This window comes from Sinohyriopsis cumingii, chromosome 7, assembly GCF_028554795.1.
Source record: "Sinohyriopsis cumingii isolate HCF-2022 chromosome 7, ASM2855479v2, whole genome shotgun sequence".
NCBI classification, from domain to species: Eukaryota; Metazoa; Mollusca; class Bivalvia; order Unionida; family Unionidae; genus Sinohyriopsis; species Sinohyriopsis cumingii.
This window is the reverse complement of record NC_142967.1, coordinates 53,842,543-53,868,818: the sequence shown is the minus strand read 5'-3', so window position 1 is coordinate 53,868,818 and position 26,276 is coordinate 53,842,543. Positions and strand designations below refer to the sequence as shown.

Sequence of the window (26,276 nt, the reverse complement as noted above, 5' to 3'; positions counted from 1 at the left end):
ACTAGCTCTAACATTTATACATGACTAGGAACATGCAGCTAAAATGTTATCTGCGAAGGCGGCTGCAACCATATCAGGTACCAGTGTTTTCTACAGGCGAATGACAGACAATACGTGTATTTTCAAAAGGAAAAATCGTATATTCTACGCATCGGACGGAAAATAGCGATATCAACACTATAAAATGGAAAGCATCCGTTTTAAATCAGGCAAGTAAACCCAAATTACCCACGAGCTTAAAGTTGGAAACGTTCCTATAAGAAATGTTTGAGATTATTTGAATAATTCAGTTACATACCTCGCCCATTGATCAGGCCGCAAGCTATGTGCTATTAGATCAAAGTTTATAAAACTTAAAATAATTAAACCTTTATACATTTGAAAGTATGATATCTTCTAGTTCTCATGTGTGGTATGTGCAATATATTTTGGTGCTCAATTACAATGGGGCTAATATTTCTTAATGATACAACTGTGATTATGACCATATATTCAGGTGCTCAGATGTGGCTGTGACAATACCTTCTTGCGCTCAAGTACGATTGAGACAATTTGTGTTGATGCTCGAATGCTTTACGTTGGCATCTGAGCACCAGAACAACTTGTCATACTGATTCGCGAGGACCACACAAAATATGAGTATGGCAATATTGTGTTGTGGTCTGTTGTTAAATGTATAGATGTTAATTTCAATAAATATGTTCAAAAAATATATCAATTGGCCTTTATGTCACAGATACAGCAATGTAACCATATTATAATTTTATCTCGAATCAAACCAAGACAAAAATGCAATTCATTTAAACTGAGAACATAAGTAAAATCTAAATATTAAAATAAGATAAAACGAAATGTTACGTCAATCTTGCAGTTAGTAATTGCTAGAACTTAACCACTTAACTTTAGGTGTGCAACTAGTCGACTGCAAACTGCAATATTAACCTTCCAGTTAAACCAGATTAAAGTGTGGAACTGCAGATCGTTGGAAGAGTTAGCAAATGTTCCAAATTAGCCAGGTATAGGTGTGGAACTGCAAATCGTTGGAAGAGTTAGTGAATGTTCCAAATTAGCCAGGTATAGGTGTGGAACTGCAAATCGTTGGAAGAGTTAGTGAATGTTCCAAATTAGCCAGGTATAGGTTTGGAACTGCAAATCGTTGGAAGAGCCAGTAAATGTTCCAAATTAGCTAGGTATAGATGTGGAACTGCAAATCGTTGGTAGAGTTAGTAAATGTTCCAAATTAGCCAGGTATAGATGTGGAACCAGGTATAGGTGTGGTGGAGCCAGGTATAGGTGTGGAGCCAGGTATTGGTATGGAACCAGGTATTGGTGTGGAACTGATCAGCTGCAGACTGAAACATTACACTATGAAGCTGACAAACCCAAATAGGAAAAACTCTGTAACTGAAACATTCGAGAATGCTAAATTCACAAATATTTAATTTTACTTATTACATTGATTTATGTAGATATTTTGAGGGCGATCTGGGCAGAATGCATCGCCTTGGCCAAATGCTCTGAGAAGGTCAGATGACGGTGATACATATCAGAGATCCGGGATCTTTTCAAATGCCCAACAACATAGATTATTACCTGTTCATTGTTTTCCCCATTAGCTTTGCATTGCCAGAATCGTGCAAACTTTTTTTCCACAATGCACTGCTTCATACTAAAAGACACGAGCGTCTAAAATAGTATCATCTGTTAGGAACAACTTCTGATTGTAAACAATGTACACTCATGTAGCAGACGCCGGAGCTTTTGTTTTAGATTTGTCTGTGGATGAAGTAAACATGCTGTTTGCTCCATGTCTGTGTGTGTGTGTGTGTGTGTGTGTGATTTAGATTTTTAACGTAGCTACGATGTGACAGTTCATAGTGATGTCCTGCACTGAGGCATCATGCCGCAGACATGTAACCTGATGTCCCACCCAGTCACATTATCCTGACACCAGGCCGACCAGTCCTAACACCAACCTCTTAATGCTGAGCGCCTAGCGAGGGAGCTGTTAGTACCATGTTCTAAGTCTTTGGTCTAACTCAGCAGGGGTTCGAACCCGCGACCTTCCGCATCCGAGGCGGACGCTCTAACCACTAGGCCACCGGAGCTGTCCATTTGAAAAGTAAAGATGATAAAGTTGACGGTATAGATAAGTTCATCGAGTCACAAAAGAAACTTTCAACCAAGCACGTGTCTCACACGTGAGACACACATTATTAAAAATACCATTATGATCATTTAAACAGTTATTTATGAGAAGTTCATAACTATTAGCAAATCAAATGGCTCAGGCTATGAGTGGTGCTTTCAAGGGTCTATACAAATAGCATTGAAAGGCATAGTAATTCCAAGGGCTATCCTGTATCCCTCAGATACGTTCCATTTTGCAAGTCAGTCGAAACACTAAATTCGAAACAGAAGTGCAAGTGAAGAAGGCGGGTTTTGATAGAAAACCGACATTCAAAATAAATAAGCCAAGATGACGATAAAGTCTTATTTTCGCTCGCGAAATGGATTGTCACACCGCAGCTGCTTACATTTTTTTACCGTCTAATATTTTTGAGATGGGGTTTGAATTTGTAGTAGCGATAACTTATATAGCTACTACAAATTCAAACATTATCTCAAAAATATTAGAGGGTAATATCCATACAGGACATGTAAACAAAGATCATGCAAGTGACATGACATATACATCTATCGTCTTTAGCTGGTAATAACAATGGCAATAAATATATTTACCTTTTTCAGTCTTGAATTTCCTTAAAATATACTTTCCTTAATTATTTATGCCAATCACAATTACATGGGTTTCAAGAAAAGCTCCATCCTGCGACAATGAACTGTAATTTCGACTATATTTCTAACATAAATCGCATTTTCTTACTGCACCTAAAAACGAAGTGAATTCAATATTCCCTAGCAAACAATATTTAATCTTGCGTCTTTCTGAGAATTTCAATTAAAATAATTCATATTTTTCCTGATTATGCTTCCAAACCATCAATGACAGAACAGAACCACATGAGCAGCTGCATTAAAGCCAGGTTCTTCAGTCACATATACATCGTACGGAATTGAAGCAGATAATATATCCAGTCCATCACAGATAGAAAGCAGAATTTAGTTTGATCAACAGACATTCGAAATCCCACCATTCGAGACCAATTGGAATTGTCTTTAAATGCGCATGTATTCACAATATGACTCTAAATTTCAACTTTAAGCTGACCAAAACGAGCATTTTTTTAAAACTAATGATTGAGCGCACTATACGCCACCATGTATAATGGTGGACTGTACTATGTGCGTATTATTAATGGAACTATGTAGTATGGAACCTACAGTTGTAAATATACTTTGCATGCCAATGTACCTTCAATTACTTTGTTCTCCTAACGTCGTGCAGTATTGCTCAGAAAAAAACTGGTTCATATTTTCCCATACGAATGCAGAGACTTACAAATACATTTAGTGTGCCATCCTTGCTCGTTATTTTAAATGATTCAATCATACATCAGCAGAAAATTATCATTTTCACGACATTATGCTATAATTTGCGCAACATATCTAGTTCACGTAATTACTATATTTTCTCGAATACGTTTGAAAGACAGTCTATGGAACTGCAAGGACAATAGGTAAACTGACTTAAATCAATGGATTCATTTCTGGTCTGTCAGAAAAAAATATTAATAGAAGAATCGTTTTATCATGTAAAATATTAACAACGCATACATATCCTTTCATCCAAACATTACATTAGTTTCTTTCTGGAGTTGTACCATGTTAAATTAATCAAACTTAAATCCTTATCATCTTCTTCGCATACCTTAGGGATGGAAGCAAGATTATCCAAAACTTTGTCTTCACCTTTTACCAATGTATCGTAATACTGGAAAGCGTCTGTCCATTCCTCGTTGTAAACTTCCTTAAACATTTCCGCAAGTTTTGTAGGCCGATATTGGTCGCTCAGATCTGTTATATCCGAATTAGCGTCCGCCATTCGGTTGCCAGCTATGGTGCTCAGTCTGAAAGAAAATGCGATTGATCTTTAAATTTTTTAATTCATTAAATATATTCGCGTAGTATTATCAATTTATGTTTACCTGGTCAATTTGTATGTGAAGAGATGATGATGATGATGATGACGACGATCATATGCATAAGAATAAATATTAAAAAATCCTTTAAATCGAAATATATTTTGATAATTAAATTGGATAGATTATAAACATATAAATGGCTTTCATACAAGAATACTTATCATAATTGTTTGACGGCTTTAAGCATATTTAAAAGATATTGCTTATGACAGCTGTAATCATATTTAACAGATACCTTTTACAGTTGTCATCATATAAAACATATAACTTTTACAGCAGTCATCATATTTAATAATGTTTTCGTCTGTAAGAATATTTAATAGAGTTAAAAATTGACAGATGGAATCACATTTAATATATTTGTTGGCAGCCTTAAGTATTTTGATTGATCTTGCTTTTTCAGCTGTAATAATATTTAATAGAAAATGTTTTGATAGCTGTAAGCATATTTAACACTTAATGTTTTTGGTAGCTATAACAATTAATACTAGATAACGTTTTCAGAAAAAGGACTTACGATGTACTTGTTGTACGCTCTAAAAACTCCTATAATTAGAACGATATAGACATTACATTTACTTTCCTGCCCTGAATGTAGATTGAAAGTATGTAGTAAGTATATGGAAGAAGTACATAGCCTATTGTTTAAAAAGATCTACAAAATCGAAGCTTTAGATGCATTCACTTTCGTAACGTAGACATAATAGACATGACTTTAGCGATTTTGTTTATTCAGTTTCAGAACTTGAGCCAAACAGAAACTTCTTAGTAACTATTGTTTCAGGTAGAGACAAACGGTATGAGCTAATATCAGGAAATAAAGTATTACAAAATACGTGTATGAGAGAGAGATAGAGAGAGTGGATTGGTTCTTTACCTAAGTGTTAATTCCTTCACCTGTTGTTCCAAGGAGGAAATACGCATATCTTTTTCTTGTTCCCTTTCCATCTTTTTGCCGGAAGACTTACGCGTACCTTTTTCTTGTTCCCTTTCCCCTTTTTTCTCGGACGACTTAATTTCTTCCTGAGATATAAACTATAAACACGTTAAACATAACAAAGCTGCATAGATGGTGCACTGCCTTGTGTAATGTAGCAGTGTGGAAAAATAGTTCTCGACCACTTGTGAGTTTTTAATAGTAACATCCTTGTTTAATCTCGGCTTCACCAAAGCAATAAATACATCCATACATCAATCAGTCCGATTCAAGAACTGTATGTTTCAACACTGACAGAAGAAATATCAGACTGCTCATATGTTTGCAATTTAAAATCACTCATAGTGTGACAGAATCTCTAGACCACTTCTATTTGCACGATAAAATCTCGTATACCATGTACATATACTTCTTGCGACATCATTAAAGATCTGTTATGCATTCTAAACATATATATCGAGACATAATATAGAAAGCTTTAGTCGTACGTGAAACTAACTGTCCCGAGTTACTTTACTCCGAAATAATGTAACCATACATAACTGTACAGTCTGCCACCCATCGTTCAAGTGAAATTAATACCCAGAGTTATCTGATCTGTGGAAGATGGAATGGGACGTAGACTACCTACGACGACACTTGGAATTCAGACTGTTCAGCATCAGTCAACCTACATAAGAGGATACAGAAAACTCCCACATGGAATCTGCCAAAATGAGTTGGCCAGCTGCAACGAAACAAGCTCAATGGTGGTTGTCAATCTTGTTAGCAAAAACCTTCGAAAAGTCTATTCCCGACATCAACGTACACTAATAAAAGTCGTCGTAAATTCCATTTGATGAGAAACGACGTAAATTCAAATTCATATGAAATCAGAGCTGCAGAAATGCCTAGTGGTTTGGTGGGTTGGGTACATGTCAGTATTGAAGAGCTCGAATTTACGAGAATCCTCTAGGACAGTGGTGAATGGACTAATAAATAATTCCTGCTGGTCTCAGTGGACCTCTTAATGATCTTTCCTAATGTTGATTGTACAGTTAGCTAACTACTTTAAAGGGCTTTCAATAAAGCATTATATATGAAACAACGGGACACTAATTAACATATTTTGATTTACAAATAAAAACACACAACTTGTAATAAAAGTAGTCTTTCCTTGCTAATGCGATGGATTAACCTGTTGTATTGAGGTAAGTTCTGTTTATTCATTGTTCTGCAATCTTTCCGCGGATCACCTAAATGGATCTCACGGACCACAATTGGTACGCCTACCATATGTCAGAACCTCTGAGCTACGGAGTTAGCCTAACGTTCGATTTAACGTAGTCGCAATGGTCACAGGTCGTTGAAAAGGTTCGTGGGACCCAGGCTCTGAAGCTGTCAACACTGGTGATTGGATGCAGAATTGGTGGTCGCGTTCTTTTTTATATTTCCAAATTAATAAAATATATTCAGCAGGACTGGTACCGACTGCCAGGCTTTAGGCTTTTGTTGAAAAGTAAGCCAAAAGTAAAATTGATTACTTATTTCACAATTCTAAAATATTTGTGTGAAATATATTTCACCTGTTGCAAGTTAAATAGGTGAAAACGAAGAGATATAATCCTTAATCATTCAATACCAAAGTCAGTTGGAGCAGATTACAAAACTCAACCGCATCTCCCATTCCCTTGGATAAAACCTTTTAGTTATAAACCAACTATTAATTCCACGGTAACACCAACCGGTAGTTCTAACCACTTATCTAATGTATCCTCAGGATCTGTCAAGATCACATTTTCCTTTTTGAACAACCATTTTCTATCTAATTTCTTGCACAGCAAAAGAGTCTGACATGATGAAAATTTGTCAAATTGTTTCTATATTTAGTATATATGAAGTTTCGTGCAAACATCAATTTAAACCAAAATTAGTCACTCCACAGAGTATCGTGTTATGCTGTTCCTTTAGATAGATTTATCTAAACGTGGGAGTTTAAGCTATTTATTTTAAAATAATAACTGATCTAAACTGATTGTTTGAAATATTTACACCAGACACGCAATCAATATAATGTTGAGAGCTTTAACATTTTCTTTTCTGTTGGTCTGAGTGTGGATAACTTGTGTATTAGCTGGTGTAAGATAACTACCCTGCAATCCATTATCAGGTGTAATTTTCAAAGCAAGGTTGATACAATCATTGCCAGAGTGAACTTGCTAACTTTTGCACTACCAATTTCTATGTGTTTGTTTGTTCATCTGACAATAACTATGTCATTTCTGAAGACTGTTACCTCAACAGGTAAAACCTGGAAATACGCCATGATTGGAAGACTTGCAGTCACTGAGATTACTTTCTATTGCTGAGTTGCAAAATGTTTCTGGATTACTTTCGTTTATATATTTTGCACAATAGTACAAAAAAGTAAACGCGTATTGCACAGTAATTAAGTGTGAAATTATAAATAGGTGTACTAGCAGCTATATGGATAATTCAATCAGAGGCGGTGTTAGGAGTATGCGGGGCCTAGGGCCGACCATGACCGCGCGGGGCCAGAGTATCTGAATCTCGATTGGTATAGAATATAGCTTGAGAAACTCATAAGGACGATCTTAGGCCTGAAGTGCAGGGCCCCTCAATATAGCTATGTCGATTGCTGTTGTGACGAATTATGGGTATTTTTTATTAATCTAAACCAACTAGGTGTTTCAGGGTGGCTACGGACTTAATTTTCTTCGAAAGTATTATTAAGGCGAAACTGCGTAACTGACTATTCGCGAACCATATATTATTAGTTTGATAAAGATGGGATTGTTTTGAGACGTTAGGCGTATTCGTTTTGAAATAATTATGTCAATGATCCTTTTTTAATCAGATTGCTAATTATTATTTCACACCTGCAAAACATATTTTAACAGAGTCGCATTGTTCATATTTTCTGCATGCAGAGTAAATTATGAATGTATAAATGTCTTCCCTCCCGAAGAAAAGGAACATTCACTTTTAGCATACTACGGTAATTTCGATACGTGTATGTAGAACTGCTATAATTAAATTGTGGAGACAAAAGGAAATTTAACATGATAATCCTCCTACTATCGACCTCCATATTGAATGTGTATACTGAACATCAACACAAGTAGGTTATTTAGCGCTGAAGCAACTGCAGTGAAGTGTCCAAGGACACACATCAGTAGCTGATCCTGGTCGACGCTACGAAATGGATTTGAACCTGCATCCGTTTGGTCGTGAGTTAGGCAGACTAAGTATGGAGCCACTGCGTCTTCCAAAATAAAATCAAATTTTTAACACACACACACACACACACACACACACACACACACACATATATATATATATATATATATATATATATATATATATATATATATATATATATATATATATATATAAACATACAATAATGTCAATTTTCTGTTGTTTTTCAAAAATCACTAAATTCATACTTTGTTCTCGCTAAATACGTAGCAAATTTGTGAAGTTTTACAACTTTTTGTTTTGCACTAAAAAGAATTGAATCAAATTCATGAAAAGTTAAGAAATTTTGTATCATATGACATCTGACTCACTAAAACTGCATTACAAGTTTAATGTATCTACTTATCGGTCTCGTATAAAACCTTGTATTTGATTAAATTTCAATCAAATACATTACTGTAAGTTATTTCAGCTCATGAAATTTAGATGTCACTAAACTAAATGTAGAACACACACAATATTATTATCACTATATATTTTTAGAATGTTCATTTTCCATGAAACGAGTAAACTGAAACACAAATCAACTGAACGAGATTGAAATATTAATACTGCAAAACATTAATGTAAACGTTATTGCTTTGCGTAAAGTCTTCCTTAATATCAAGACGTTCGGGGCAAGTTGTATTACATTAATGATACACTGCTTTTCTTACCGTGGGGATAAAGGGGACAAAGTTGAACTGCTTACCGTGGTGACTGGGATAAAAACGTGGAATCGCTTACAGTGGTGGTGGGGGAAACGTGGAATTGCCCATAATGGTGATTGGAGGAACCGTGGAATTGCTTACTGTGGGGTTAAGAGGACAACGTTGAACTGCTTACAGTGGTGATTAGGAGAAAGCGTGGAATCGCTTACAATAGTGGTAGGGGGGAAACGTGTTATTGCTTACAATTGTTATTGGCAGAAACGTGGAATTGCTTACAATGGTAATTGGGGGAAACGTGGAATTGCTTACTGTGGGGTTAAAGGGACAACGTTGAACTGCTTACCTTAGTCATTGAGAGAAAATGTGGAATTGTTTACAAAGGTGATTGGGGGAAACGTGAAATTGCTTACAATGGTGATTCGGGGAAACGTGGAATTTCTTACTGTGGGGTTAAGGGGACAACGTTGAATTGCTTACCGTAGTCATTGGGAGAAAATGTGGAATTGTTTACAAAGGTGACTGGGGGAAACGTGGAATTGCTTACAATTGTGATTGGGGGACACGTGGAATTGCTTACTGTGGGGTTAAGGGGACAACGTTGAACTGCTTCCGTAGTGATTGGGAGAAAACGTGGAAATGTTTACAATGGTGGTAGGGGCAACGTGGAATTGCTTACTATTGTGATGGAGGGAACATGGAATTGCTTATCATGGTGATAGAAAACGTGGAATTGCTTACTGTGGGGTTAAGGGGACAACGTTGAACCGCTTACCGTAGTCATTAGGAGAAAATGTGGAATTGTTTACAACGGTGATTGGGGGAAACGTGGAATTACTTACAATGGTGATTGGGGGAAATGTGGAATTGCTTACTGTGGGTTAAGGGGACAACGTTGAACTGCTTACCGTAGTGATTCTGAGAAGACGTGGAAATGTTTACAATGGTGGTAGGGGCAACGTGGAATTGCTTACTATTGTGATAGAGGGAACATGGAATTGCTTATCATGGTGATAGAAAACGTGGAATTGCACTCTAATTTACATTAATATTTTACAAAATCATAGCTTATCATGCATAGATAACATTATTTCATGAAATATTTTGTAGAATTGTAGATATTTCTGTACTTCAGAACAAAACAATCATTCACCACATAATTTTTTCAAACTCAGCATTTCAAATTAGGTAGAAATTATTTCAGACACACTTTTGTATAATCGAAGGACACGTCTAGAAACCAATTAAAAAGTTCTTGTAATTTTTCTTATTGTTATTGAGGATTATGTTGTTTAGTATTAATCTTGACATTATTGACGTGCTGATAAAACGTTTAAAGTTTTCGCTGATTTCTGACATTCCTGTCAAAATGAAAGGAAAGTACGCAAGAAATTGTCAGCTGTCAAATGAGGTGAACATAGTCGTGCTAACATACCTCCTTCCGAACAACAAAGTTTGATTTAAACTGATGACACTGCTGAATCCTCGTGTACGGAAACCATTTCATAAGGTCAGATAACGATGATTATTATAATTATTCAAATCAATTCAGATCTTACATAAGTAACTCTGTGTAATTTGGATACTCAGAATGTGATAATTTCTTGAAATTTCAGCGTTTTGATGAAACCATTAAGTAAATAATGGATCCCGAAAACCCCGGCTCTACAACCTTAATTGTAAAACGTGCCTTTTATAAAACCTTGAAGTTCTCCCAATGAAACTATACAGGATATTTAAAAACCAGAATTACGAAAACCAATATTCTTTAAGAGGTGAGTTCATTAATATTTGAATTATAAATATTGAACTGTAAATTATATTATCAACCATTTTTATGCTAAACTTTAAGACATATAAAACGGGTCATCTTGCATGCATGCATACATACATACATACATACATAAAAACTTAGATACCTACCTACCCACCTACACTAGGGACATACATACCTACATACCTACCTACATACCTGCATACATATATACATACATACATATATCTTTGCTTACTGAAGTTCGATAGTACCTTTGATCTTAATTTCTCCATCTCCTCCAAGGTGCTGTTCCATTGGTCGGTGGCAAGTTCTGCATTTACTTTGTATTTCGTGTCTTTCCGCAATTCTTTCAATATTTCAGCAATACGATCGATTGTTTTACTCTTTGGATCGACAATTTTGTTGCTTGCGGACTGCTGGGCTCTTGCCATATCGCACTACTGAAAAATGGTGCATCTGATGATACATTGGTGTATTATATATATATATATATATATATATATATATATATATATATATATATATATATATATATATATATACACGCACACACACACACACATATATTTGATTTCTGTCATAGAATTCGGAGTGGCTGTGTATTAGATGAGAATTTAATTACTGCGTTGACACGCGAGTGTGTCTAATACACACACACCAAACTGTCCCATTCGTGTAAAGTAGTTGCTAACGGTCAAGATCAAGCGTTATATGTATAGGTTATTAACTGAATATTGGAAAATATTTGATGCGAGGTCATATGGTGGAAAGTGTCATAGCTTGCGAGGGCATTCAACACCACATAAGAGCTCAATATATTTCAATACTCAGTCAATATTCTTCCTGTTATATACTTACAAACAGTCATGTTAAGCATTCTTGTATGTTCTATGTATAACACAACTGAACAAAATGGAGTAATGCAACGTTTTATTGAACATCTTACACGTTTTTCAATTGATGAATGAAACCTGGAAATCACGCAGCAATACACACTAATTTACGATTAGTGAGGCTCGCGCATACATGTAGTGATTCTCATTCAACACTGAACGAAAACGAAGTTTGCTGAGGAGGATGGGATGTTGTGTAGTGTCAAAGACACACACTGGACAAAAATAATATTTAGATAAACAAATAGACGCAATACATCAACGCAAATCGATATAATATCACTATGAAAAGATAAACCAGAAAAATTCAGACTAATGTCATAGAATCGTAGAATCGTTGAGATTGTTTCGGTGCTGTGTCATGATCATGAGTAAATTTGATAGTGCAGTGTGCGCTATGAATGTGGTCCATCGGTCTTGGAGAATTCCTCAAAAAAGGAGTCGCTCATTTTTTGATTAAAACAATGCCATTCAGGGTGGATAAAAAGTACACTGTTTACGTGAAAGGTATTTGTATGAGTTTGTTAGTGTGGGTGTGGTTGTGATTTGGTTTTTTAACGTAGCTTTAGCAATTTTAGTCATAGCGCTACGATGTCTGTAGTGTGGCAGCTTATCTTGATGTCCCGCACTGGGGCATCTTGACGCAGTGTTTTTGAAGTAGCTCAGCGACTCGTGAATATTATTCTGCTTTTGGGGCACCGCAAATATTTTAAAAGCACAATCGTTCATAGTTAACATCATCCAATCCTATAGAGCTAAAACTGCTGTGGCCAGGTTTGTTCATTGAGTATGAAACACCTCGCCATCCTACGACTCAAAGACTGGTGGAATATCTAAACTGTAACGTGAAGAACTTGTTGATCGCTTGGATGGGTTATACTAACACAACAGCCTGACTAAATTTGTACAATCTAGCAAGAATACTAGCGTTCACTATGGTATCCAACAGTCGCCATGTCTAGCACTCTTTGGCGGAATTCCTGATATGGAACTTAAATCTACAGCTCTTCCAACTGAACTTCGAGGACACATGGCGTCTGAAGATGTTTTTATTGCGGTCTTCTTCAATCTATATTGCCATCTAATGATGAAGCTGCAATCACAATCACAGACTTTATACCGTCTATGACGAATGCATTGGGGTTAGTCACCGACCTCACCCCGTCAACGTTGAACGAAGAACAATCCCAGCAAAACTGTAACTCAAAAGAAAGAGCGCTCTTGAGTCGATGGTTCATCAAGCCGAACACATGGAAAACCTTAGCTACATTGAGAATGTTGGTGGTAATCCGGGGAATAACGTCTCTATCTTCAGAGCAGTTGATGAAAGATGTCGCAAAGATTCGAGAAATGTAATGGCGTGATTACAAACCGCGATAACAACGATATATATCGTAGTGTGATTCGGGCAGGCGTTTTGATGGGTAAATATTCTACAAACGTGTTCGACCTGTGTGTACAAAAGCTTTTGGTGGGTCAGGCGGTTGCAGTGATAATTGCAGTGCAGTTGGAATCTACGTGTGCTGGTCAGACTTTGTCAAGTGCAACCGTGCTGCTACAAGCAGATATCAATATAATAGATGCAAATACTTTGAAGCAGAAGATAAGGCCAACAGTGCATGTCATTCACTTTTATCTAGTGGCAATACAACTTAAAGGCACACAACCTAAGTAAAAACGAATAAAATTATATAGTTTTTTTTCAGTTCATAATTACTTATTTAGACGAATAATAATAATTCGTGTTCTTACCGAGGCCGAAATCAGGCTAGTAACGGAAATTTTGTGATAAAAAACGCGATTCTTCATTATTGTTTGGCAGACAAAAATTCGCTGTTTGCCACGCCTATATTCATGTAACCTCTTAGTTGGCCTCTCCCGAGGATTAAAAATTGCAGCCATGCGCAAACGCGTGTTTACAAAAATAATGGAGGAAGCAACTAGATCGAAAGTCGGTAGAAAGAGAAAACTTACGGATTCTGAAAGGGAAAAGAAAGAAAAAAAAAGCTCGCTGGGAAAATTACGGCAACACCCGCATATGTATTGGTGACCAGCATGAATGATGGAATGAAATGAAGTCCACTTTAAACCTGAAAACTAATCCAGAGGTCGCCAAATTCTTGCTGAATAGGTGAGTCACAATTTTGCAATGAACAGCCAATTTGTGATACCGCCATTTATTTCTTATAGTTAATTCTTTATCATATCTTTTAAATTAACATGTTTTATATAAACTGACATTATTCTATTTATCTTGCAATAAAATTTTCAGCCCTGCATCAATATAGCCTGAACAGAGCATATCGCTTGACACATGTGTAAACCATAACATGTACTGCTGCTGTTTTTGAGGCTACCAAAGGGGAATTAAGAATCATCTTCATTTTCGCAGCAACCATAAAACGTTATTTAGAGGCAAGCAATCACTACTGTTTTTTTTTAAATATATAATGTAAATGGTAATGATTGTAAAGTAAAGTAATGCAATACCGTTGAGAACATTTTATGCATGCAAATTTGTGTAAAGTATATAGCATTATTGTGTCTAATGAAACATTTATTTTACCTGGGTACATTAGTTATGAATTGAATGGCAGTGCAAGGAAAACGGTAAGATTCATCAGAAACAAAGGAATGTCACAGAAGACATGGTCACAATTTCTACACCTGGGCCAATAGTTCATCGGATACCGATTCCTGCTGTGTCTGATATAACCACATCAGAATTAGATATGGCAGCTGTGTAAGTCTTACTACATTTCATTAAAGTTTTATGTATATTTACTTGTTTAAAAATGTTTTGGAAAATGCATATCTAAGGAATTTATTTATTGCATGGAAATTTATCATTCTATATTAGTGAAATAGTTTGCAGTTGGTAAAGATTAAACATTTTTAAAAAAATATGTACGTTATTTTCTTTCGACTTGCATATATTTAGACTATGACTTAGAATAATATTTTTGTTGTACATTATTTGCTGGAATTTGTAAACAAATAACAAAGAACATGAATCATTTGGGGAAAAAAGAGTGCATAAGTAACTAAAGCAGAAGATAGAAAAGTTCCTTGTGTCATTTTTTGCAAATGATATTTGCTTTATAACTAAATGCTCCTCATCATGCAGTGGGTATTTTAGTTATAGGGCCTCAAGGGAGAATAGTCCTTAACTAAATCAGTCACCCTCTGTAAATCAAATATGGTTATTATTATTATTATTATTATTTGTTGAAGCATTATATCTTATTCATTCCCATCATAATAACCATGATAAATGATAATGCTTTGTTCATGTCGAATGAACTGCTACTAAGACAAACCTCCGTATGATAAATAGAACCAAACTGATGCACGACATCCAAGCTAACCTAACAACTTGCTTACCTCCTACAGCAGAACAATTCGATAACTGCCTGCGTTCATTGCTCGACAAACATGCCCCAGCTACCAAGTGCAGAGTATCAATTCAAAAGTGTTCTCCATGGTATAGCAGTGTTAGGGACCAGCTTCGCACTGCTAAAAAAAGCCGCCGTAAAGCTGAGAGGCTTTGGCTTTCCACCAAACTCACTATTCTTAGGCAAATCTATGAAGCCGCTAAGAAGAATGTCACAAATATAGTCCATGCAGTGAAATCAGCCCACTACACTTCTAAAATCATCTAAAGTTCCAGCTGCAAAGAGCTCTTCGAGATTACTAACAAGCTAATATCAAAGAACAAATCTACACCACTTCCAACTACATTCTCTCCAGTCGACCTTCCGGACATGTTTTGAATTTCTTCCGTGACAAAGTACAAACCATTAGAGATAAGCTTGACACCACAATTTCAATTGACTCGTCGTCACCATACAGTTGGGATACAGAATTAGCATCATGTGAACTGTCTCTATGGATTTCGAACATACAAAATCGTGATGAAGAGTACACCAAAGTCATGTGAACTTGATCCAATTCCAACATCACTGCTACTTGAGTGCTTAGATCCAGTATTGCCTTCACTAACTGATGTTATTAATACCTCTCTCTCATCATCGGAATTCCCATCATTTTTCAAAACTGCCATTGTAAAGCCTCTGCTGAAGAAACCAACACTAGTCTATAACGATTTAAAGAACTACCGCCCAGTTTCTAATCTCCCATTCATATCAAAAATCTTCGAAAAGGTTGTTCTATCCCAGCTTGTATCTCATCTGAATTCAAACAGTCTTTTTAGCAACGTACAATCTGCATATCACCCATGCCACAGTACTGAAACTACTCTTCTAAAAGTAGTTAATGACATTCTTTCTGCGTTGGACAGCGGAAAGATTACAGTCCTCACCCTCCTTGATTTGTCTGCAGCATTTGACACAACAGACCATGATATATTACTTCACCACCTCCAGCATGTATTTGGCATTCATGATACAGCCTTACTGTGGTTCAAGTTCTGCTTGGTCAACAGGACACAAATCGTATCTGCAAATGGAATACACTCCAGCCCAGTTGATCTATGTTGTGGTGTTCCACAGGGGTCTGTTCTTGGACCTGTTCTCTTCATTCTATAGACTCAGTCGCTCTCAAGTGTCATAAATCATCATCCAGTGTCTCACCAATTGTACGATGATGACACCCAAATGTACAAATCTAGCTACCCAACTGAAGTTGATTCTACTGTCCAAGGTGAAGAGAGGTGCATTTCTGATGTGAAATCATGGATGACATGTAACAAGCTGCAGATGAATGATGATAAAACTGAGGCCATTCTGATCACAGCAAAAAGACTTTCTCATTCACATCATTTACCTCAAACAATAAATATCAGCAACACCAACATTAAATTCACACAATCAGTACGAAACCTAGGTGTTACTCTGGACAGTACTCTCACATTGCACCAACATGTCATGAACATATGCAAGGCTGCATATCTTGAGCTGAGACGCATCAGCTCAATTCACAAATATCTTTCAGCTGATTCCACTAAAACACTTGTGTATTCATTAGTACTTTCAAGACTGGACTATTGTAACTCAATTCTGTCTGGTTCATCTCAATATCTGCTCCAGAAACATCAAAACACAGATGCTCGGATCATGCTTAGAGTACCACGACCAGATCACGCCTCCCCGCTGCTCTGTACCCCATACTGGCTATCCATTCGATCCAGAATCAAACACAAAATTTGTTCTCTGTGTTACGTTTCACTGACAGACTCAAGTCCAACATACCTATCCAACCTCACACATGTGTACACACCAGCAAGATACTTACGCTCCTCTTCTGACAATAGTATACTTATTATTCCCACTATGAAAACAAAGTCATATGGACAGCGTTCTTTTGCATACCAGGGCCTAGCAACGTGGAATGAATTGCCCACTGAACTTAAACACAAAGAAACAGTGATCCCATTCAAGAGTGCTCTAAAAACTCAGTTATTTCGACTGCAAGAACAAACTTAAAGACTTAACAATGTTTCCTACCTTAAATATTCTTAGCATGTTTTTTTTATGTTTTCTAATTTCATGGTGTTTGTTTTTGTAATCATATCATAATATATGTTTTTTTATATATCTTATAGGTGTTGTCTAATGTTGTAAAGTGCTTAGAGCTTCTAAAGATTAGGTGCTATACAAAGTCCTCATTATTATTATTATTATTAATTTCAAAATTTTGTTTTTAGGGATTCAGCCTTGTCTGGAGTTGAATAATTTCAGAAGAAGGAAAGTATTATGATGGGAAAGTCTAAAAGTTTTATCAACCCATTTAAGTAAGTATACTAACAACAATAATTGTGATACATACATAAAATGAGAGTATTTGTGTAGTAAACAAAAAAAAAACCACCATTGTGATACATGCATGATATATGTAACCTAACTAAAAACAATGGTACATATATATATATATATATATATATATATATATATATATATATATATATATATATATATATAGGAAGGTATTTGTGTATGAATGAGAAAGTTGCTCCTACAAAAGCTTTCTTTTCTCTACAAGTTACAAATGTGTAATTACAGTATATCTTAAATATAGTATAGATGCATAATTGAAATCATGAAGGTGGCTATCATAGAAAGGAAATGAATACATTGTACTATAAACACAAACCACACTAAGGCGTTAGATAGGGACCATCCATTTAGTACATACACATGGGGGGGGGGATCGGTCTACTGATATGTACATACGCATAGGAAATGGTGGGGGGACCTCGATAACAATTTGTCTAATATATAACCTGTTTGACAGGGTTCAGTCGGCATTTTAATTATAGCGGACACTAGACAAACTTGTTAAAGTTACGCAGCTTATTTCTTTCATGCAGCCAGACATTCAACGTCGGTGGACTATCTGTTTTTTTAACATGTTAAAATTATTAATCCTTGATTATTTCTGCATGGATTAAATATAGGCCGTTCTATAGAATTCGGGTGGTGGTGGTGCGGCAAGCGTACGTACGCAGGTGGGGTGTGTGTAAAAAAGTATGCATGTGTACAGGGATGGGGGGGGGAGGGGCCAAGCTTTGCCGGATTTTTACATACGTACTAAATAGATGGCCTCTGAAGAATTTTCTGTTTCCACTTCCCTGTCCAACTGATCTAAACAGCCACTGACTTAAAATTATATTTTTCTGATTTTTTAAGCATACTTTTTCTTTCGAAAGTAACAACTTTCCCATATCTGATGCACTTTCCGACACACAAATTTTTTAAAAAAAAATTTCCTACCAACCTACCAAAATTTTAAAGCTTGGTATGACAGAGGGGAATGAATATTATGTTTTTTTCTGGTCTTACAATGGAAGTTTCTGAGAGTAACTTTGAAGCAGATGACCAGATTATAAGCCAAGTTTAAATCTTTCATTCAGGTAATGAAAATTTTAGTATCTTTTATAATAAAGAATTCTTATGTGATTAAAATGTTATAATGTATGTAACTGTGTAACAGATAGTGAAAAGATAATGAAGCTACTATCATACTGCCTGATAATATCATTGGAAATGTTTTTAATCAGAATCTCTGAATATTTATATGAAATCCAACAAATATTTGATTTGTACACTAAAACTTCATAAGATATAACCTTCTCTTCTTACAGCATTTTATGAAATATCATAAATATTTCATTTTTATCTTTAAGACCAGACAGTAACATTTGTTTGGAAGATGATTAAGAAGATGACACAAATGAGGATGATGGTAGTGATCAACCAGTAATATAAGGACCTGATATTTGGCGTATTCATACTGTGAAAATACCTTTAACATTGTTGGTGACAGTACTTTTATAGTTTATTACAGTGCACTTCTAAGTCTTCTAAGATTCATCAGATTTATCAATATTTCTTTTACTTTTACAAAGATACATTTACTCCATTACCAGCAAAACTGTTAGATGTGCTCTGAAATGTATCAGAGTTTGCAAACTGGAGGATGTTACTCACATTATATTACTATACATGTTGTCATCTTATCAGTTAAGGTATAAACTAATGTTCCTGAATTGTTAGACTTGTTTATGTATACTGTACTGGTGATCATACATATATGTTAGCTGTTAATGTCAGTGGGTTTACAATTAGTAAATGGCAGAATAAAAATAAACATATAGGCAGGTAGAAGTCCCTATTTATTACACAAAACTGTCACACTAAATATAAAAAAGAACTCTTTATTGTATGTAAAATAAATCAGGTTTTATATGTATCTAAAGGTTTGTGTAAATGGACATTGTGCCAAGAAATGGTGTTCACAGCCTCTGCTGAATAGGCAACTACATGGTGGTGATTTACTTTCGGCATCTGCCATACTAATTAATGTCTAGCAGTACCTTTCAGAATACTGTCATGTTTTTAAAATTTCTGAAGCTATCTATTTTAAGTTTTGACATTTCATAAAATTCAAAGGACATATTTTATTCCATCCATTGACCAATATTGGATTGACCATCAGGAACACATATTACAATTATTACATGGAAAGGAAGTTGTAATTCTTGGTAAGTCAAATTTCAGTTAATATAGCTAAACCTAAAAGTTATCTGAAACCTATAGCTATAACCAAGATATACATGTCCTTTAAAATCCCAAATATCATGTAAACACCTTTAACCCAAGTAAAAAAAACATAGCGATTGGTGTTGTTTTATCGTCATGTTCAGCACTTGGTTTTGATATCAGTTGTAATCAGTATTATTGCTCAAAGATGAATGAAGACAAATCAAGGTGTTCAGTGTGCGTACCTTGTTACTCAGGATCTCTTAACATTATACAAAATATTTTGTATCTTATCTCATCTTAGTACTTTGACTTGAAATTTGATCATTCAGCTTGTAAGCGTATTTTTAAATTTAGGTGGGAAAATTGAATTTAGGTGGGTAAAGCTGGATTTCAGCATTTAGTCATTAATTTCAGGCTAAATTCCAGCTCTAATCATTGGTTACTCAAAAACAACATGGCAGTTGTTATTATAAGATAGCTATTATTATTATTTATTACAAATGCTTGTATGAAACTTAGGGCCAATACGAACTGCATCCTGGTATTATGAGGATGGTAGAATGGACAGCCCTGGACATTCAGCCCAGTATTGCACATACATATTCATGGAAAATTCCAGCTAGAAAATTTTGTGCATCATAACAATGGACAAAAGAATGACAGACAGGAAAAGCACAAACTAAGAAAAGGCATACTTTGTAAAAGTGTTGAATTTCTTAAAGAAAATAAAATAAAAATTGTAGAAGTCGTCACAGATTCACATTTACAGATTACTGCGCTGATGAATAAGTTGGTTTTTGCTTAATTATTCTGATATAATGAAATGACCCAAATGTATGTGCATGTTTATTTTCTTGATAAACAACAAATATAAATTATGATAAAAAAATTTAATATAAAAAATGTGATGTATCAACATGTACTGAATGCTGGCCAGAAATATACATCATCCTGAGTAATACCTAATATCGAAATTCAATCTAATGTCACTTCATGAAAATAATGTGTATCCCTCTTTCATTATGTACATGACATTTGACTGATAATGAACTGAACCTCTAATGTCCTTCGCCTATCACATCAATGTTGGTTTGTGCTGCATGCGTTCACTAACAGTGATCAATAGTATTAGGTTTACATTAGAAAGATAACCACATTCAAACAATCACAATAAGTTATATTCAAACAATCACAATATATATATATATATATATATATATATATATATATATATATATATATATATATATATATTTGGTAAATATGATATACTGACAAACAATTTTGTGACCATTGACTCCTTCAAGTAAAACTGTTGTGCATAATTACGTACACATTATATATATATATATATATATATATATATATATATATATATATATATATATATATAAGTACCTAGCTACCCTAATATTAAAACAAATGCAATCTGAAACACACATGGGGGTGGGCTTAAGTACAATATCTGTTTCTGTGTAGTAGTTTGTTTAGGTGATGTACTAAAGTTTGTCATTGAGCAAATGGTAATCACTTTAGTCAAAAGCATATAAACCAACTCAGGATAATAAAACATCTATGTAATGGCTAGTATTTTGGACTGGGATGTCTGTAATCAATCTGTTATAGTAATGGTAGGCTAGTTCCTCATATATTAGTGTTGACAGGTCACCCAATTGTCCTCATTCATATATTTGTATCAATGTGCTGTATTTATACACAATAGCACATTGTTCCCGGTGCTTATTGTGCAGTACTTCCAACATGTAACAATTATAACTCTTTTCTTTATTTCCTTTTTCTAAGAGCAGCATATAAAGCTATATTATATTTAGGTAATTATTCTTATTTTAATACAAGAGTACAATACCTGATGACTTTATATAAAGTGAGAGGCAATAACAGTACTTGCCTAATATGTGCTGAATCTGCTAACTATATTACAAACTTGAAGGGTTCTTTTAATTGGAAAAATTGGGTGAGAAAATAATCTAAGTCAGTGTTTGTACCAAGACAATGAAATCCCAATCTTTGATTGGGATTTTCTTGTCTTGGTGCAAACCCCAATAAAGATTCTATTATTCATATATCATATCACTGGAAAGATCACCCAAGTCTTCCTTGAGTAAAGCCACAGTACTGGCCAAAACAATCTGGGTATTTATCCCTTATACGCCATACACAGCAGCTTGGAATGACACATCTGTTGCCAGCACCAAGGTATCCATAAAATGAACTGCCTATAAGCATCATGCCTTTTCCCCCCAGTTGTAATCATTATCTTCTTCTGCTGCCAGAACAAAATTGCCTATATCTCTGTGCAACAAGGAGCATGACTTCATCTAAAAGAACCAGGTCGAAGTCCTGCAGAAATTATAAAAAATTGTCAGTATAAAATATTCTGAAAAGATAAAAGCATTAAATGTTCTGTGGGAAAATAATGATTCTTCTGTTATGTAATGAAGCAAAGATATAATGATAAATAAGTGTTTCAATCAGCTGCTTAATTCACTAATAGTACATTATAAATAACAAAAATGTTAACTCTGGATGGGCAATTGAGTCAGATTACAGTCACGAGACTTATGGAAAGTAGAACTACAAAGACAATTTACCAAAAAATTACTTACAGGAAGCCTTGAATAGCAGTTTGGCATTATTTGTTTGCAGCACTGCTTTTCATCATCAGCTGGCATTTCACAGCAGTTACTACATATGCACCAACCTGGTGATTCACCTCTTGGTCTTGGATGGTATCATTGTTGCTCCGTTGATGAGCCATTTATCACTTCAAAGACTATGTTGGGGTGTTTTTGGCATATTCGAGCCTAAAGTTTATCTTTTCCATCCGTTGTCATTTTGGCTATGTGTTCCTGTAAGAAATGAATTCAACAATTTGAAAAAAAACTGACAAAAAAATAAATCATAAATTTACAAGTCTTAATATAAAAGCTAACTGTAATGGGTAACAGAAGTCATGTTTACCTTCAACTGATGATCCCTGGCTTCAGCTGTAGTAGCCACTTTTGTCCTGCTAAGTGATGGTCCTTGATTTCCTCTTCCTCTCCTTTGCCTTGTAACTCTTCTGCTACCCCTACCTGACTCCCTTCCTGTACTTCTTTTACTTCACTCTCTTCCTGTACCCCTCCTAGTAGACTCACTTCCTGTACCCAGGGACAGATTAAGGCTCACTGGTGCCCTAAGCACCGACAAATCTTGGTGCCCCCCCTCCTTTCCACGTACACCTGGGAAGATAACCCTAGGGTGCACCATGATCAAGAAACAGAACATTATGATCAATTTGCACTAGTTTTATCAACTTTTTTTTACAAATCTTCATTCGTTTTCTTTCTTTTCACCCTTGTCTCAACTTTGTGGTGCCCCCTTTGGCCCTGGTGCCCTAAGCACGTGCTTAGTCTGCTTAATGGTTAATACGTCCCTGCCTGTATCCCTTCTAGTAGACTCCCTTCCTCTAATACCTCTTCTTCTAACATCTCTTACTTGATGTTGTTCTGGGCTGTCAGTACTGTTATGAAGTGATGATGTCTGAGATTCTGATTCACTCTGTGTTATCAGAAACCTATAATTAAATCATATGTGATAAAAGGCAGAAAAATTACAAGTTTTTCAATTGTAATATGGGGGGGTATTAATTTTTATTTTTAATTGCACTTTTGTCGAAGCTAATATTTTTATTTTTAATTGCACTTTTGTCGAAGCTAATACTTCTATCACATAACAATGTACCACATGGATATTTACTTAGAATGGAGCTTGCCCACAACACTATTATTATTATTACTATTATTATTACTGAAGCGTAAAAACAAAATACGCAAATCACATCGAGTATCGGATACTGAGCCTGAGGTGGTGATGCAAATTTACAAGATAATCAACTTCATCATGAGCCAAAGAGGCGACTTTATCGAGATATTTTAATAGCGGTTCTGACTGCAATGATACGAATTATCATATTTTTATTTGGTTTATCTTGCAACGTAACACACAATCTCACAATGAATTACCCCTTAAAGGAATCACTTATCGTCTTGATAGTCCATCATATTGCCTTTTTTGCCTACTTCTTGTAATTTATTATATACAATAAGAAATCTATAATCAATACATATATTGCACATGACTATAAAGAACTAAGGAGAAGGACAGACAAATAAATATGAAGAATAAAGCAATAATTACATCAAAAAAAAAACATGTTTACCTCGACTTCCATATTTCTTGACACGCGTCACGTGACACTGCGACTTCTGGTAATATCGGTAAATTCCGCTTCCGCATAAGTAATTAGCAATCCGTGACTAGAAAATCATTACATTTTCATTGATTAAACTGACAGTTGTACACTTTATGAAGCTGAATGACGTATAATTACTCATTATTTGTAATATACTTTTCATAATATCATTCATTTGCAAGAACAGAAAAAGTCGAAAATCTTAGGTTTTATGCCTTTAAATGTACAGTGACAGCTGCAATGTTGACAATGAATTAACGTTCGAAATTACAGTTGTTATTGCACTGCTAGTGTTGCCCCTCGTATTGTAAGCAGCAATATGTGTACATTTCCTCTAAAAAGAACCACATCAACATGGCACAAATCATGGATTATAAATATCCACTGAACTTAAAGAAGGAAATGTTAACATTTCCTAGAATAGTCAGGGATAGTACACATTCCCAGATATACTCCCTCCCCCTCTTTCTCTCTCTCTCTCTCTCTCTCTCTCTCTCTCTCTCTATATATATATATATATATATATATATATATATATATATATATATATATATATATATATATATATATATATATATATATCTGTGTGTGTGTGTAATTGCAAACATACACACATATTTTACAAATAATGATAAATAGCATTATAATACGAGTTGGACAATTTTAATTCGTAATATACGGTGATTCCAACCTTTTCCGCGGTACCCATCGCCTTGCCTGTAAATAACGATCCCTATACTATCTCGACCATGCAGACATCTTAAAAATAATGTTACAGAGTCGGTGGTATAGACATCCATGCGTAGTAGAAACACCCACAAGTCGACCTAGCTATTAATGCTCTTCTGTACACATTCATTCCGGATTCCGAAGACATAAATATGTTTGGTGTATTTTTGTAATCATCCGTAGTTATTTCAATATTCCTTGATTTCTGTTTTAGGGAGGTATTCATAATCATAATTTGTTTTAGTAGTATCACATATTCAAGTATGGAATACAGGGATAGTATTTTCCGTTCTTTGATGGGTGCCGTTTATGGATAGATACATGTTGAACAATCTCCATGTCCTATTGTATACTGCTTTTTTACATATTCATGTTTTCATCCGATATTCCGGTGTCACTCACTCAGTCCCCCAATTTCGATTTACGTTACATATTTTGTGAACGATGTAAACGAATACGTTCCATTACAATCCAATCGAAAGTGAAAGTAAAACTCGATCTATTGCTATTGAGATAGATTTTTGTTTATAATGGAACTTAAACGTTTTACATAAAGCACGTTGCATTTTGCAACATGTAGGAACACGAGGACAAGCAGAGTTTGCAGATTATTTCTATATTTGGTTGTGTAACTGTGTTGTCAGCGATAAGGACAATATTGAATGAAACAATACATAAACACTTGAGTTGCTTACATGTAAAAGGAATGCGTTTAATGTACATGATAAAGGGTAACTTACCTTGATTTACTGATATAAGTACCTGTACTTCCACTCAGATCTATCGCTCTACGAATGCAAGATATCACAGGAAGTCAACTGACCTTGTGCAAGTAGGTCGTGAAGACCGGCAACAAGGAAGTAAAATAGAACGAGAGCATTGACTGAAATAGCAGGAGACAGCTTCGTCCAATGAACGGTGTCCAATTTCCTAACTTAAGGCTATCATGTAAAGTTTGTAGCTATTATTGTTTAACAATTAAAATATGAATATATATAGTAAATTGTTTATTTCAGGCTTGTGTTATTCTTGAAATAATGTGGGGCATGTACATCCATCCTATACACTTCACAGGAAGCAGGGCTAGCCGACTATAACAGTAGATCTGCCGGGGTCATACCAAGCAGAACATATATAAACAAATGGACTGGATGACAACTGTTTTCAACTTAATTGATCTGTCTATTGCACAATATTTTTCAACATTTTCACACAGGGACATGTCTTCAATTTGCACTGTATTCCTTTGTGTCACATATGACGTTCGGACATGAACAAATGAACGTAGGAACTTGGGTGTTTGATGCATAAACGTTTTTTTTTTTTTGCTATGAGCTTCCATTGACAAATCAAGTGAAATTAATGATATTTATATGTTTTGATTTGTTATAGCTATCCGAAAATATGGACATTTTACGCATCACGGGTGCATTGTATTTTCAGTGGTTTTTCTTTTATTGTTTTTATTTTTTAAATTGTATCCTGTCAAGTTGATTTCAAATATGGGTTCAACCTTTAATTCGATTATTTTTTTTAGAGGCAAAGTATGAAAATATACGTTGAAGGTCAACAGTTTTTGTGAAAAGCTGTTTATAAATATTATTTCAGATTCAAATTAAACACTTATTGCAGTCTAAACGTACATGTATATTGCACACTCAGCAGTAA

The 26,276-nt window shown here is 35.1% G+C and overlaps 1 protein-coding gene and 2 long non-coding RNA genes across 7 annotated transcripts in view; 1 reads left to right on the top strand and 2 right to left on the bottom strand.

Moving 5' to 3' along the window:
* Positions 1–25,501, bottom strand: part of LOC149795270 (uncharacterized) — a 33,433-nt gene extending 7,932 nt beyond the window's left edge. For 2 of the 4 annotated variants that reach the window (XM_089965001.1, XM_089964998.1), the window contains exons 1-4: positions 25,349–25,501; positions 10,980–11,168; positions 4,984–5,141; positions 3,833–4,031 (exon numbers count right to left, since the gene is read on the bottom strand). In XM_089965001.1, coding sequence (XP_089821127.1) covers positions 3,833–4,031; positions 4,984–5,141; positions 10,980–11,159 — 537 coding nt within the window. In that variant the 5' untranslated portion in view covers positions 11,160–11,168; positions 25,349–25,501. The remainder of the gene's footprint in view (positions 1–3,832; positions 4,032–4,983; positions 5,142–10,979; positions 11,169–25,348) is intronic. The other 2 variants (XM_089965000.1, XM_089964999.1) reach the window with 2 other exon arrangements.
* On the top strand, positions 13,324–20,369 carry LOC149795272 (uncharacterized). Of its 2 annotated transcripts, none has more exons than XR_016422297.1 (3): positions 13,324–13,752; positions 17,287–17,373; positions 18,724–20,369. It is a non-coding gene; the product is annotated as an uncharacterized LOC149795272 (long non-coding RNA). The 2 variants fall into 2 exon arrangements; XR_016422298.1 differs by having other exon boundaries at positions 13,328–13,752; positions 18,766–20,369.
* Positions 20,996–24,318, bottom strand: LOC149795271 (uncharacterized). Its single transcript, XR_016422299.1, has 4 exons — positions 23,847–24,318; positions 22,607–23,201; positions 22,252–22,494; positions 20,996–21,985 (listed from the first exon to the last, which is right to left on the bottom strand). It is a non-coding gene; the product is annotated as an uncharacterized LOC149795271 (long non-coding RNA).
* Positions 25,502–26,276: the final 775 nt, after the last annotated feature.